At 42.6% G+C, this 15,015-nt stretch overlaps 1 protein-coding gene across 2 annotated transcripts in view; it reads right to left on the bottom strand.

Moving 5' to 3' along the window:
- Window positions 1-520: 520 nt before the first annotated feature.
- AKAP12 (A-kinase anchoring protein 12) overlaps window positions 521-15,015 on the bottom strand; it is a 102,319-nt gene continuing 87,824 nt past the window's right edge. For both annotated transcript variants that reach the window (XM_037819463.1, XM_037819473.1), the window contains 2 exons: window positions 3,917-8,933; window positions 521-3,248 (listed from right to left, as the gene is read on the bottom strand). In XM_037819463.1, coding sequence (XP_037675391.1) covers window positions 3,925-8,933 — 5,009 coding nt within the window. In that variant the 3' untranslated portion in view covers window positions 521-3,248; window positions 3,917-3,924. The remainder of the gene's footprint in view (window positions 3,249-3,916; window positions 8,934-15,015) is intronic.

Genomic DNA, 15,015 nt, shown 5'->3' with positions numbered 1-15,015 from the left:
GAGCGGGTGGAGGGGCTGGGAGAGGGAAAACTTGCATTTGCACTAGAATTGTGCCAGGCTACCCATCAGGTCAATTTCCACAATCACATGGGAGATGAAGAGTTATGTAGTCTTGGACTGATGTCGCATGGGTTGTGGGCTTAGGAGCCAATCTCGGGATCCAAGGACCGTGCCCATTTCCTGTCTTAGAGTTGGATAAAGAGTTTTTAACTGGGCTTTCAGAGTGGGTCTGTGTGACTATCCAGAAATGGCACATAAAACTGTTTATTTGGAGGAGTGGGAGGTTAGAGCTTTAATGAGATTCTAATTAAAAGGGCCCCTGACCCAAAAAGGTTGAGAATCACTGGTACAGATTTTTGTACATTTACACGTGTCCCAAATACATTCCAAACTTCCATGATGCTTTGGACAGTGTCATGAATTTCGTCTAGGTGACTGAAAGAATATGTGAAGACAATCACCACAGTAAAGGGAAAGCAACCAAAGCAGCGCCAAGGTGAAATTACAGAAAGAAAATCCATGGCATTTAATCAGATTGTATTTTATTTAGATAAATGAAAAATTGCCCCAAACAGAATGAGCAATCAAATATTGTCTTGGACTAGAGGAAACTGCTAAGCTTGAAGCTTACATTGAAAGCTAAAATTTCCAGCCTTTGACTACTGTAGTTCCAAAAGATCAAAGGAAAATACTGGAACAAAAAGTGTCTATGTACAGAGAGAGGCAACTCATGTGTATCATTAGCAAAATAACCTGAGGGGGGAACATTTTATATTCTTCAATTACAAGAAATGGCGAGAGTTTACAAGTCTTGCATTGCTTTCTATTATACATGGCTCTGCAGCAATGCAAAATAGCATAGCAAAATGTAGGCACTTGCTCCAACTTCTGCAGTTTACATTTGATTATTACGTACTTCACAAATTTAACAGCAGCCTTAGAATTATAAAACAGAATTGTATTTCATGCCACTGTTCATGTTCCTGTTGTGACTAAAACAATGTTGTAATGGACACAGGTATAGAGCTTGTACAGAAGTAATCAAGGGTACATTTAGATACTAGTACAAAAAGCACAGTGAATAAGCAACTACTACTAGAAAACCTATTGTGATGGCCAGAATGACCTGGTCATGTGGAAGAAGACCAAACAGTAGTCCGATGTGGTAGTGGGAAGGAATTCAAACAAAAATATCTGCTTTCCACAAACTACACAAATCTTTAATCTGTTAAAACAGCACAAAGTTTCTTCCTGCCATGGACAGGAAATCTGCCAATATTCAGAGCTATCATGAGCTTCTTACAAATTGTTATGTCCAATACTTTTTAGTTGCTCTTCAAATTTTGACACCAGTGCTTGAATATATTTTTTTAAGTTTCAAGTTGGCAAAAGAGAACTATTTAGATCAGAGTATTTTAATTAGGGGGTGTTAAAGTTTAATAATTAAGCACAAGTAGCTCTTATATATTTGAGAACAGCCCCTACAAGGATATTAGTATTTTCCAACCACAAGACCATATGCTGTTACCATGAGATGAGGTGTCTTACTAATAAGGCCAATTTTTAAAACTGTAGTCAGGTTTTTTAACATAAGAGAAGCTACTTTCCAGGTTTAATGGCAAATTTTCTTTCTGCTAAAAGTAGACATTCTAGAATATTAGGCTTTAAAATCACTAATTGGCAGTAGAAATGTAAGTTCTCTAACTGGAGTACTGAGTTTGTTCCACAAAACTTAGGAAGCAAATATGCCAGGCCAGTTCTAGGTGTGAAGTAAAAGCTTTGCAGCAGGTACGTGACAGACTGTTCTTCGTGCGGCAAATTGTCTGGCAAAAGCCTTCATGTATTGGCATGGCTCATAACATTGAGACAATTCTTTAAAATTCCCCACAATCACCTTTTTGGCACGGCACTTTTACTGACATCTTAAAATTTCTTTCTAGAGACATATGTCATTGTTTTCCAATGTAAAACCAAAAATACTGACACAGAAACGGACTTCACCAGAAGGTAGGATTGTGCCAGTAACGTCAGTTTGAAAAGCCACTGGTTTATGTCAACAGACACGTCTCTGCCATGCCCACATCTGAACATGCAACTCAAACCTATGTTAAGCACTTTATCACATAGTGACCAGATTAGAAAGCTCAGGCTTATCTGCTTTTAGAATGCAGTGAACATGGGTCCCAGACTTTCTAAGTTCTAATGAAACCAGCAAATCTAAGTGGAGCAAATATTTTATTTAAATCATTTGTCAAATTACAGTTTATCCAAATGAACATACTGCAACATCGTTCTTCAAAGAAGTGGGCACAAATATGGCATGGACACAATCCAGGGTCTATCAAAATACTATCTGCAAAGAACCCGCCTCATTTCATGCCATGTCTGTGAACGTGGTCCAGATTTCAGAGTGAACCAAAAACTCACAATGGTCAATTCTTGTCTTCCCAACATGCTTCAAGATTAAGCATACACTCTTCTGTCCAAATAACCATAACAATTAGGAGAAAAGGGTTAGGTTTATCTGTTACTGAAAAAAAACTTCCTTTCAACCTCCTTGGGGATAGAAAAACATTTCACAGTAACACCAGAACCTTCTGTAAATTTCCAAAATGCTTCTTTTTAGCACACTGTGCATATAAGGAAAGTGACCAATTTCAGAGTAATACTAAACACTGACCTAATCATTAGTGAATCTTAAAGTTGGTATTGTACGTTCTGGTCAGAAAGGTCATGTCTTGGAAGCTCTAGGTTCACGGGTTGTAACTGAGGCACGAAGCTTCCCAGAGCTTCCCGTGGCTGTGTGCCCCATCATCAACTGTGTACAAAAGGCTCGGACTACACTGCACAGTTCCTCACACATCAGGAAAAATATACAATAGACATGGAAGAAGGGTTACTTAAGACATACATATAAATACATAAAGACTGATACTCCAGTTTGAGAAGTAGAACTATGTATTGCCAAATCCAGTTCCAGGTTAAGAATTTGGGACATTAATCAGAAACATTGTATGGTATCAAGGGAAAACAACAGGGTGGTCTTGGAACGAGGAAACGTTAACTGGCTCAAGCTCCCGACGAAGCCTCAGGATTGTCAGGGGTTCTCTAGAAACGGGATCAGTTGATGGGCCTGTTCTTCGGTTCTCGAAGTCCTGAAATATTGGTCTTGAGTCTCATCAGCAGCATCTGCCTTCTTCTACCACCTGTCTTCACATTCTGGTCTTGCAAATATATAAGGAGTTCAGCTGTAGAAGGAAGGAAGAGTCAAAGTAAATAAAAATCTCCTTTTTCTCCCTCGTTCATTAACAGAATAGTTGTGAAAAAATGGCAGCAATTGGAAACCCTAATAATAGCACTGTTTAATGCCATCCAAAGGAAAGACGCTGAGGATGCATATTATAGGATGCTAGGCTGCTCCAAAACTAGTGGCTGGAGTTCCCTAACACCAAGTCAGGTTCATCATATGCACTGGGAAATTCAAAAAATGCTAGAAAAAAAAATTTTTTTCCCCTAGAGAGCTATAAATTAAATTTCAAGCAGTATCATATAAACCTTCTTTGAGCTTCTAGTTACTAAAAATGCATTCAACAAAATAGTTGGTGCCAAGTGGGCACGATATATTTCTATGTCTTTGAGCTGAACACACACACCCCTTTATTTTCTTCTAAAGCAAACACACTGGAGGGGTAAAAGGAAGCATTATCTTCATGAAGTCAATAAGACTCAACAGCACTTCATTGAGGAAAAAAATGAAACTCTCCTAGATCTTCTTGTCTAGTTGATAGTTAACTCCTCATCTAAAGGTTCTGCATTACATTATAGTTATTTGAATTTCAATTTCCTTTATAAAAAATTTGCTCCAAATGGCATAAAAGAAAAAAAAGTATTTTAACAGAAAAGGGATCTTACTTACATGATGTTTTAGGATTCAGTAAGTTCTGACTTTGCTGATTCTCTGTCTTGTTTATGTATCTCCTCCTGTGTTTGCATTTTAATTTCTTTTTTTGACTCATTACTCTCCTGAAATTCTACTCCCTGGACATCTTCCCTCTCTTTCAGTCCGTTTGTATCTGGGGACTCTTTGGTTAAGCCTCCTGAGGCATCAGTATCTTCCAGGGCTGAGTTTTGGTGCTCAGGGTTATCAACAACGGTATGGTCCTGTTCATCTTCTTTGGGTTCAAATGGAGACTTCTCTATATTTTCTCCTACCATGGTACTCACATCATTTTCTGGCACAGACGTTGTTCCAGTTGCATCTCTCTTTTCCTCTGATGGGAGAGTGACCTCTTGCAGCTGCTCGTCATTGACATGTTCACTGGAACTTTCTACTTCAACAGTTATCTTTTCTGAAGCCTTCCTCCCATCTTTGGAAATGCCAGGCTGAGTCTGGCCCACAGTGGTTTGCTCCGACTCCTCTTTAGCTGTGATGGTTTGTGTCTCACCCTGAGCAGAGGCCTGCAGCTTGCTTCCTTCTTTCTTGGTCTCCTGTCCAGCCTCCTGGCAGTCAGCTTTTGTCAGTTGAGCGTGTGACTGTAAATCAGATGTAATTCTTTCAGCGGCTGCTTCTTCTGTACTTACTAACTGGTCAACAGCTGTCTGAATTATGTTTTGTACAAGTTTGTTGCTCTCAGTCTCAATTTCCAATACCTTATTTTCAGCCTTTAAATCCCCTTTTGTTGTACTTGCTTTGACTTCCTGACAAAGCACCTGCTCCTCATCCTTGTCCGACTTCCATTTCTGTGATGGGGTTTGATCTCCTTTCAGGTCAGAACATAGACATTCCTCAGTAGTAGCAGATACTATTACTGGTATCAATTCTGCCTGAGACTCGGTCCCCATGGGTACTACCTTTTCTGCTGCTGAAGCAGTAAAGTCTTCATCTTTTCCAGAAGATTTTTCTTCAGCTACTAAGTGTGCATCTGCAGACCCCATAGTCTCAGCTACTATCTCTATAATCTTGACAGTTTCTTCTAAGACCTTTTCCTCCACTGCTGCAGCTGTTAAAGTTAATGATGCTTCAGAGCTTTGAACGTGAATTTCTTTGGCTACTACCTCCTCTTGAACTAGCCAAGAAGGAGAGCTTTCTTCCAAACTGGTAACTTCCTTTTCTCCATCTATGATGGCCACATTTACTGTCTGAACTAGGTGCTCACTGACCTCTTCTGATACAGTAACAGATAATTTTTGCTCATGTTTCTCTTCACTTAATTGGGCTGGCTGTGCTACAGTTTTCTCCCTTTCTACTTGAACTACCATCTCTTTCTCCGCAGGGGTTGAAAGAGACGTAGCATGACTCTGGAGTTCAATATTATCCGAGTAAGCAACATTCTTTTGAAATTCAGCTTCTTCAGCAACTTCATCCTTAAGGGCAACTTCCGTTATCTCTTTCTGACTGAAGGTTATTTTTGTGTCTGTAGACACCTCAAGTCCTTCTGTAAATAGTATGTTTTTGGTTTCCTCATCAGCAAATTGACCAGCCTCTTGAATCACTTCAGTTTTCAAAAGAGTGGGTACTGTTTCCACTGATACTTCTTTATCTGTATGTTCTACAACTTCTTCCATTTTTGACTGTTCTTCATTTTCTTCCTGGGATTGAAAACTAGAAGGTACTGAAGGCATCTCTGTCTCTTCAGGAACTGCCTGTGCTTCTGTGAACTGTGACTGCATACCAGATGCAATCTCCTCATCTTCATGGATCTCTATGATCTTGTCCTGCTGTGTTGGATTCAGAACTTCAACTTCTGCTACTGGAGTGCTTCCACTGGTCTCATTGTCTGTGAGGGTTTCAACTGAGTCAAGGGTAATAGCCTGTTCCATTGTAATCTGTGATTTTACTCCAGCTTGAGAAGTGGTTCTAAGATCACTGGCCTCCATACTTTCTGTGACTTGAGGCACTTTTTCAAAGCTTTCTGGGGGGGTCTGTACAATTACCTTTTCTTGTTTAAATTCCTCAGTTCTAGTTTCTTCTACATGTGCTTTCAACACTCCATCCGTCTCTTTCTTCATTTCTAACATTTGAGAATCCTCTTCTGCTCCTTCCACCTTCTCTGGCATTTTTGATTCTACTTTCTGGACTGAGTGAATGGTGTCTTCTGGCCCACCGGTGTCAAACAGCTGTGACTCATCTTTAACTTTGTCTGCAACAGCCTGTAGGACCTCTTGAGTCCGCCGCCCTAGGTCCTCCAGGTCTGGGATGCCACCTTCGACCTCCTGAACTGGTGTTGCTTCCTCTGTGGTGTCTGGAGAGTCAGTTAACTGGGAAACAGCTGAAACCATTTCTGTGGTCTCTTCAGCACCAGATGCTTCTGTCACTTCCTCAGCACAAAGTAGCTCTGCTGTGTCTGCAGCCATCACAGTCTCAGAAGTTAGTTCCACCTCACTAACACCTGTGTCATCACTGGTATCTTTGCACTCTGGCAAAGTGTGGGCAACAACAGGGGTTTCTTCTGCAGTGACCACTCTTTCAAACACCTCCCCAGTTGAAGGCTGGGCTGCTTCTTCGGCTTGTTCAAGAGGTTCCGTCACTGAAGCAGATATCCAAGAAGGAGATCTTTCTTCAATGCTGGTGACTGCCCGTGCCCCATCAATGACAGTCGCAGTAACTGTATGAACCAGACTCTTACTGAGCTCCTCAGACACATAAACAGCTCCCTTAAGTTCAGATTTCTCCTCACTTTTCTGGGCTTGCTGTGCCTCAGTTTTCTCCCGTTCTGCAGCATCGTACTCAGACAGAGGTACTACAGCTGGGACATCAGATTCGTCTTCATTGGCTTCTGCTAGGCCTGTGTCCTCACTAGGGGCTTGCTCTTGTTTCCCATCTGCCCTTTTCTTCCTCCGTCCAGGAATAAATTTCTTAATCGAAACCCATGATTCTTCTTTCCCAGGTTCAACATCTGAAGCTGAATGTTCTATGCCAGACCCAGTTACAGAGTCTTCACTCTTCTCTTCCAGTTTTGATTTTGATTTTTTTCTTGGGGTGACTAATCTTTTAAATGATTCCCAGGTGGAAACTCCCTCCCCTTCCGTGGGGCTTCCAGCTTGCTCAGGTGAGGAACTTCCTTGCCCTTGATCAGGTTCTTGGGCATTACTGTCCGTTCCTGTTTCTTGGTCTTTTCCTGCTTCATCTGTTTTGTGGCCGTCTCCACCCACTGGTTTTGGCCCTCCTTCATCATCAGAAGATGATGCTTTTCTTGCTCTCTTCTTGGATGATCCCACACAAATTAAAGCTTCCCAGGATACTGAAGTATCAACCTTGCGCTTTGGTTCTTCTGGCTTTTGCTCCTCTCCTGTTCCTTTTATTTCTTCTTGCATTTCAGAGGCAGCGCTCTCGGTGGAAGACAAGGTCGCACTCTTTGCCTTATCCAATTCATCTTCTTTATCACTTTCAGAAGGCCTTCTGACACGTTTCTTGGGTGTCACCATCTTTTTGAAAGATGCCCAGGGAGTAACACCTTCTCTTTTTTTCTCTCCATCAGAAGTCATTCCTTCTTCCACGTCCCCATCCTGTGGTACCTCCGTGATGCCCTTCTCTAGACAGGTAATCTCCTCAGGTTCTTCAGGGGATGAAGCAGAGCTCTCACCTTTGTGTTCATCTGTGCTATCCGGAGAATCTGTTGGAATGTGATTTTGCTCCCCTGACTCTTCATCTCCTCCTCCTCTTTTCCCTCTCTGTTTCTTTCCAGAGAGCTTTTTTAAGCCAGTGCTAGTAAAAAGTTTCTTTAAAGGGCTTCCTTGCACCTTAATTCTCTCCTGTGATGACAGCATTTCGGCCTCACTTGTAACGGCCTCAGGGTGTTTCAACAATATTTTTTCATCAGGACTTAGTTCAGTGAGCTCGGTATGGTCTTCTCCAGAAACACACACTTCTTTGGTCTTTACCAGTCCCTCAGCAGGTTCAGTTTCCTGCAGTTCTGCATTTGTTTCAATAGGTGCCTCAGTTGGCACAGATTCTACTGCTTCTTCTACCTCAGTTTTCGGCTCTGTTTGCTTCTCTACAGTACAAACATGAATTTCTGCAACAATCTCCACTTTCTCATCAAACACTTCTGTGGCCAAAGGAGCAGATTTCTCTTCAGAAGATCCCTGCAAGTCATTCACTTGATCTTCAGGTGGCTCTACTTTTTCATATTCAGTAGATAATTTGGCATTGCAAACACTTTCAGTAGCCTCCTGTGGCTGTGGCTGTTCGGAAACAGTCAGTGTCTCAGGGGTATCCTCTGCCTTTCCATTCTCTTCCGTGTCTTTTTGTGGCTCTTGTTCCTTTTTCTTCTCAGAAGCTTCCAGTTCATCCTCCTTTGGCTTCCTGAAACTGGTCTTTTTTCGCCACCCAGCCCAACCTTGAGTGAAGAATTTTTTGAAGGGAGATGGTGTTTCACTGGTCAGAGGGCTCGTTGGAGATTCTGGGGATTTGCTAGGCTCTTTCTCTTGTGTTTCTTCTCCTTCATCCTTGCCTTCAACGGCTTGCCCAGACTCAGCTTTAAGAGAGATTTCTCTGTTGCTTTGCTCACTTTTAACCGTTTCTTCAGTTTTCTCTGTAGATTGTGTTAGTTCACTTTCTTTATGCGCTACTTCTCCAGTCTCCAAGCTGGGCTCTTGGTGGTCCCCTGCCCCATTTGATACCCCTGCTCCTTCAGCTTCATCCTTTTTGACAGTGAGTAGCTGGACAGTGTCAGACTTCTCGGACTTATCCTTTTTCACAGTGAATTTAAAGCCAACAAACTTAAACACCTTCTTAAATCCAACATCATTAGACTGGGACTCAGTAGCTTGTTCTAACTCTTCTAAATTATTTTCTGAAGATGGAACCTGTTCGATTATCTCAGGCGTTTCCTCCTGCTCATCCTTGGTGATGTCTTGAACAACTGCTGTGCTGGCAGCCATGTCTTTATCTGAGTCTTTTTCACTCACATCTTCAGAATCTCTCTGTCCAACTATAAACAAAAAGAGAGGGATTGGGGGAGGAAGGAAGAAAATGATTACAATTCAAGAAATGTAAATATTTTAAATACATGACTAATAATTCCAATGTCAGCCACACACACCCCCAAGGCAATTTCCAGGATAGCGTTAAGGGTCTTTGTTTTTGGTGTTTGTAAATGGTAATAGATTAGGAAGTGTCTGTTTCTTTTAAATTACCTTTAAAAAACTCAGGTTCAAAGGCACTACTGTGGTCTGTTTCCTATAAAGGGAAAGTTAACTAATTCAACTATCAAAAACTTAGTTGCATGGAAGTAGCCACAGCATCACTAAGGATGGGTCAACCAAACACTGTTACTTATGCAATGCATAAGTAACAAAATAGAATTAAACAGACTCCTGATTGTAAACTAGAACTCTTCAAGTTTACAACTTGATGTAAACTTGTAGAAGTTCCTATAACTTCTATTTTATAGGAAATTTAGGAATAGAGAAATAAACTAAATACCACAAACAAGAACCAATGGTTTAGCTACCCTAGTCTCTTCATCAGGCCCCCAAAAGTGACCAGAGCTCCTTGGAGAAATTCCAGGTCTGGGGCAGGCAAAGTACAAGGAACCAACGATCTTAAAAACTGATGGGGGAAAAAAAAAAAAAAAATGTAGTGCCCCCTTGAGGAGCCTGTGGAGAATGCAGGGGTATTCGCCTACCCCACCTCCATGGTTGCTAACATGACCACAGACATAGGGGACTGGTGGTTTGATGGGTTGAGCCCTCTACCATAAGTTTTACCCTTGGGAAGACGGTTGCTGCAAAGGAGAGGCTAGGCCTCCCTATATTTGTGCCTAAGAGTCTCCTCCTGAATGCCTCTTTGTTGCTCAGATGTGGCCCTCTCTCTCTGGCTAAGCCAACTTGAAAGGTGAAATCACTGCCCTCCCCCCTACATGGGATCAGACACCCAGGGGAGTGAATCTCCCTGGCAACGTGGAATATGACTCCCGGGGAGGAATGTAGACCCGGCATCGTGGGACGGAGAACATCTTCTTGACCAAAAGGGGGATGTGAAAGGAAATGAAATAAGCTTCAGTGGCAGAGAGATTCCAAAAGGAGCCAAGAGGTCACTCTGGTGGGCACTCTTACGCACACTTTAGACAACCCTTTTTAGGTTCTAAAGAATTGGGGTAGCTGGTGGTGGATACCTGAAACTATCAAACTACAACCCAGAACCCATGAATCTCGAAGACAGTTGTATAAAAATGTAGCTTATGAGGGGTGACAATGGGATTGGGAAAGCCATAAGGACCAAACTCCACTTTGTCTAGTTTATGGATGGATGTGTAGAAAAGTAGGGGAAGGAAACAAACAGACAAAGGTACCCAGTGTTCTTTTTTACTTCAATTGCTCTTTTTCACTCTAATTATTATTCTTGTTATTTTTGTGTGTGTGCTAATGAAGGTGTCAGGGATTGATTTAGGTGATGAATGTACAACTATGTAATGGTACTGTAAACAATCGAAAGTACAATTTGTTTTGTATGACTGCGTGGTATGTGAATATATCTCAATAAAATGATGATTTAAAAAAAAAAAAACTGATGGGGACAAGTCTTTCCATGTCTCTCTCTCTCTCTCTTCACACATGCACACACATACACACACACACACTAACCCTCCCCTTCCCACATACAGAGGATGTCTGAGGGGAAGAGTTATTGTTTATTGGGAATGTGATATATTTTAGTTTTGCTTGTCTGAATTTTCTAATTTTCTATAGAACAAGTATTGTTTTCTTGTAATAAATAAGGTCATTTAAAATTGACACAAAAATGGTCTTAATTGTAAAAAATATACTTAGTGTCCTCACCACAAAATGAAGCTTAACAATTGTGGCCAGCATTTACACCAATGCTTGGAACACTGTAGTAATTATTTGAAATCTGCTCCCCCAAATCCATAAACTTCTTCAGTTTATATGGTCTTATTTCCCTATGAAAACAATTTTATTCTTTATGTGAAATGTTACATATTCCCATTGTACTATTTCACATATGTGAAATTTCTACATATTCCCATCATACTATTGGGTTATAATTTGAAACTGAACTGCAGAAAACTAAGTGAAAAAACTGTCCAAGGTGTCACCAAACCAAGGCTAGCTCCTGGGCCCACAGGGTCCTGTTCCAACGTGCTCCGTGCTATGCTATGCTGAAAGCTGAACCTAAAGTTCTCCTTTCTTCACTTTTTCTTTTCAAACATAAAAGATTTCTGGTTATTCACAAATGGACTCTGTAGATTATCTGCACGTCTTGTTCTTCTTCAGAAGGTAGGGAAGAGATGGATACCAAGAAGGGGTAATTCTACTAGTACCACATGCCGCAATGGGGGACACAGCATCATTTTTTGGGGACAGTGCTGTAGGCTGTCTCTTCCTTTCTCTGTAAGAGCTTCAGTCATCAGTCAGCCAATTCTCACTTATTCTACAGCAGCATTCAGGCAGCATTAAAAAAAAACAACAGGAGAACTGCATATTTCAGATAGAGAAGAGGGTCTGGAGAAAAATTAAGAGTCTCATAATTCTGATCTGAAGGAAAAAATCCTTCCTAAACAACCTTCCCTTTCCTTAAAAAAAAAAAAAAAAAAAAAAAACTATAAAACACATTTATGTCCAATTTTAGAATTTATAAATAAAAAAGAAAAAGTATCATATTAAACACACTGAGGCAAATATTCAAAGAGAAAGAAAAATCCAGACACATGTAATTACACTATCCAGAGTACTTTAGGTTGTGAACACTCTCTTCATATTATTTTTTAAACAGGCATGCACAAACTTCTGTAATCAGAAAATACTATTACTTTCCATTTGTTCCTATTATAAACCAACACTGGGAAGAACTTCTTTAATTAAGTCTACTGATTTCCTTAAATCAAGTGCATTTCCCGGAACTACTGAAATTTCCCAATTATAAAATCATTCTTATTAGACAACTCTCAGCAAACATTTCTAATGTAACACTAAAGTTGTTAACTGTTTAAAAAAGAGATGATATAACTGGAAATACACTAGAGAAAAGTCAAGTCCCATTAACAAACTATTGTAGTAAAAATTTACTAGTAATGAATACAAATACACATCAAATTTAAGCACAAGATAAAAACAAAACACTCATTCACTTCTCCAGAACTAATTAGAAAATGCAGAGGCATCTTGCTATCATAGCAGGAGAAAGCAAGTGTTACACACACCGTCTTTCCCCTCATTGTTTTTCATCCAGACTCTTAAATCTGGGTTTCAATTTGAAACTTTTTTTTTCTGGGATGATCGGAATGTTTACAGTAAAAAACTAGGGAGAAAAATGATGAACAGCTGTCACCTGGCAGCACAAAAGAGCTATTGATAGTTCCGGTGTAGCTAGGCAATGTTCCGATGTTCCGGTAATATAAGGAGTGATATATGCACTGAACACATAAACTTTTTATGTATATAGGATCACTGGAAATTTAGAAATCCTTAACTGGTCAACTAGTCTGTAATCTCTTTTGACCTAAGTAATGCCAATAGCTACTATTTTTCAGAGAGGTCTTCCAGAGAGAGTTGACAACTAAAGGCTGCGCAAACCCTGACTCTTAGACTCCAACCCTCATACACCTGCTGGGAGGCTGCTTCCTAAAACAAAATACCCCTCTAGCATGCAGCCAGTCTGCCAGACAGCCTTCGTGGCTCCAGGACAGAGAAAGTACTGAAGCCCGCATGCAAGGCAGTTTATAATTAGGCTCCATCATAAAAATGAGCCTTTACTGTGAACTTACACGTCAGAAGCATGGTTCCTGTCCCCAAGTCACATGTGCTCACAGGGCTGCTGACTGGGCAGGCAACCACAAGGAAACCAGAATCCTATTGTCTTTTTCAGTGTCGGTTCCTATTACTCGGTTAGTGTCCCCCAAGTTGAAGCCAAAGCAGCAATGCCTGCTGCCCCCTATTCTGCATCCCACCCTTTGCTCCCGTCAAGTGTCTCCGCTTGCTTTTCCTAAGTCCTGCTCATTTTCGAGGCCATATCCCTTTCTATGCTCTGCCCACCTCCCCTGGTGACTTTGGCCCACAGCAATCTCTACTCCAAATCCCTGACTCCCCTTCCCAGTTTTCCAGGCTGTGTCCTTTGTCTGGCAAGAAATAACGCATGGCCTTGGAGCACCCCTGGGGCTGCAGCTCTGTTACAACATCTGTTTGCACATTGTCTCCTGGTTCGGCTGAGCTTCTTGAAAGAGAGGCTTTGAGAGGGCCCAGTGTGCGTCCCTGGGCGAACCCTGAGGGGCACGGGAACCATCGCGGGGCCTGCAGCACTGGGGTGTCACCCACCGGCCCCCAGCTGCGGGGCCTGACGCAGCGGCTACCATTGCCCCGGCCGGCCTCAAGCCTGCAGCGCTGGTGTCCCCGCCCCGCCGCCATCTGCGCGGCCCGCAGCCCTAGGTGCCTCCCGCAGCCGCCTCGCACCTTCCTAACCACTTCCCTGCGCGCTTTTGCGTCAGCAGACTGTTTTCAAAAGAAAGGGACGGCGGAGGAATGGAAGCCCGTACTCCCCAAAGGGAACGGTGGCGGCCCCGCGGGGGCCCACCCGCCATCTCCCGGGCAAACAGCCGCGGGGGGGCGCTACTCACAGCACAAGTTACTCCACCAGGGCATGGTGCCCGCGGGCGGCCGGGGGCAGCCCTACCGAGGCCCGGGAGGCCCAAGCTTGCCCTCCCGGCTGCCCCATCGCTGGACGGAGACTGGCGCCGGGCCGGGCTGCGCGCTGCCCGGGCACCCCGGGGGCTGCGGCGCGTCATAGAGGGTGGCCTCGGCGGGGCCCGCGAGGCCCGTGCATCACCCGCCAGGGAGGCCCGTCCATCATCCCACTGGGGTGGGAGGTCGGGGAAGGGAGTTGTGGCAGTGGGAGAGGCCAGTCTATCGCCCCAACAGGGGATGCCTGACCATCACCCCACTGGGGGAGATGCCTCTACATTATCCACAAACCGAAGCACGAACCAACCCTGCCGGAATGAGTACAAACTGCCGCTAACCGTCACTGCTGCTGGGTTCACCAACTGCTTCTCTCATACACACCCCATCCTAAGGGCATGGCAGGCATCTAAGAATGAGTTTGGTTTTGTCTTAAGAGCTTTAACTTCTTGAGTACTAGAACAAGGACTGGTGACACCCAGCACATTCACACTACAAAGCTATCACTTATTGGCAGAGCCAGCAATACACAGGACTTGAAAGTAGAGTGTGCCAGATCGCTCCAACTGATTACCAGGGGAACAAACTGACTTCATATGGCTATAGGACTCTACCAGGGTGAGAGAGAGAGAGAGAGAGAGAGAGAGAGAGAGAGAGAGGGAGAGAGGGAGAGAGGGAGAGTCATTTCTGGAGGGCCAAAGGCTAGCTGGGGAATGCACTAGATAGGAACAAAACCAAAGACTGTCTTTTTTGAAAGAAAAGTTAATTCCATACCCTTTAAAAATGAAACAATTCTAAAGTTCCAAACATTTTTATTATTTTTTACAATTCATAAGTGCCACTTGTGACAAGAACAAGTATTTCGACATGTTGCTGGCTCCCACATTTGGATGGAAAATTTTCTGTAAGTCTTATGTAGACGGCAATTTAAATTCTTTTTCAGTGTAAAAAAGAAGTTTTTCATGGTTACGGTCATACTTCAAAAACAAAAGAATACATACATAGTGATAGAGATTCAAAAGCTCTTTTAACCATCATTTTGCAATCATCATGCAAAGACTGGATAAGGCAAGAATCAATGGGTGCTAAATGGAAGGGAAAGAGGTTGCTAAGGAGAAGGATATTTATATAGTCTTAAAGTGCTTATTAGCTGCAAGGGAGGGGGGAAAAAACTACTTATGCAATGGAGAAATCAGGCAACACCTTGACATCAACCTATAGGGAACAAACAGACTCTGTGTGCAAAATCCTGAGGACACATCACAACCTATGCAGTATTCTGGCTGAGAATGCATACCCTTAATCTAATCAGAAGGAAACATCAAACAAATACAAAATAAGGAATGTGGTGGTGATGGGGAGAGGGAAACCGTACACTTC

Source organism: Choloepus didactylus, chromosome 2 (assembly GCF_015220235.1).
Source record: "Choloepus didactylus isolate mChoDid1 chromosome 2, mChoDid1.pri, whole genome shotgun sequence".
Classification (NCBI taxonomy): Eukaryota; Metazoa; Chordata; class Mammalia; order Pilosa; family Megalonychidae; genus Choloepus; species Choloepus didactylus.
Note: the sequence above shows the minus strand (reverse complement) of the source record. Positions and strands in the feature narration are given on the sequence as shown.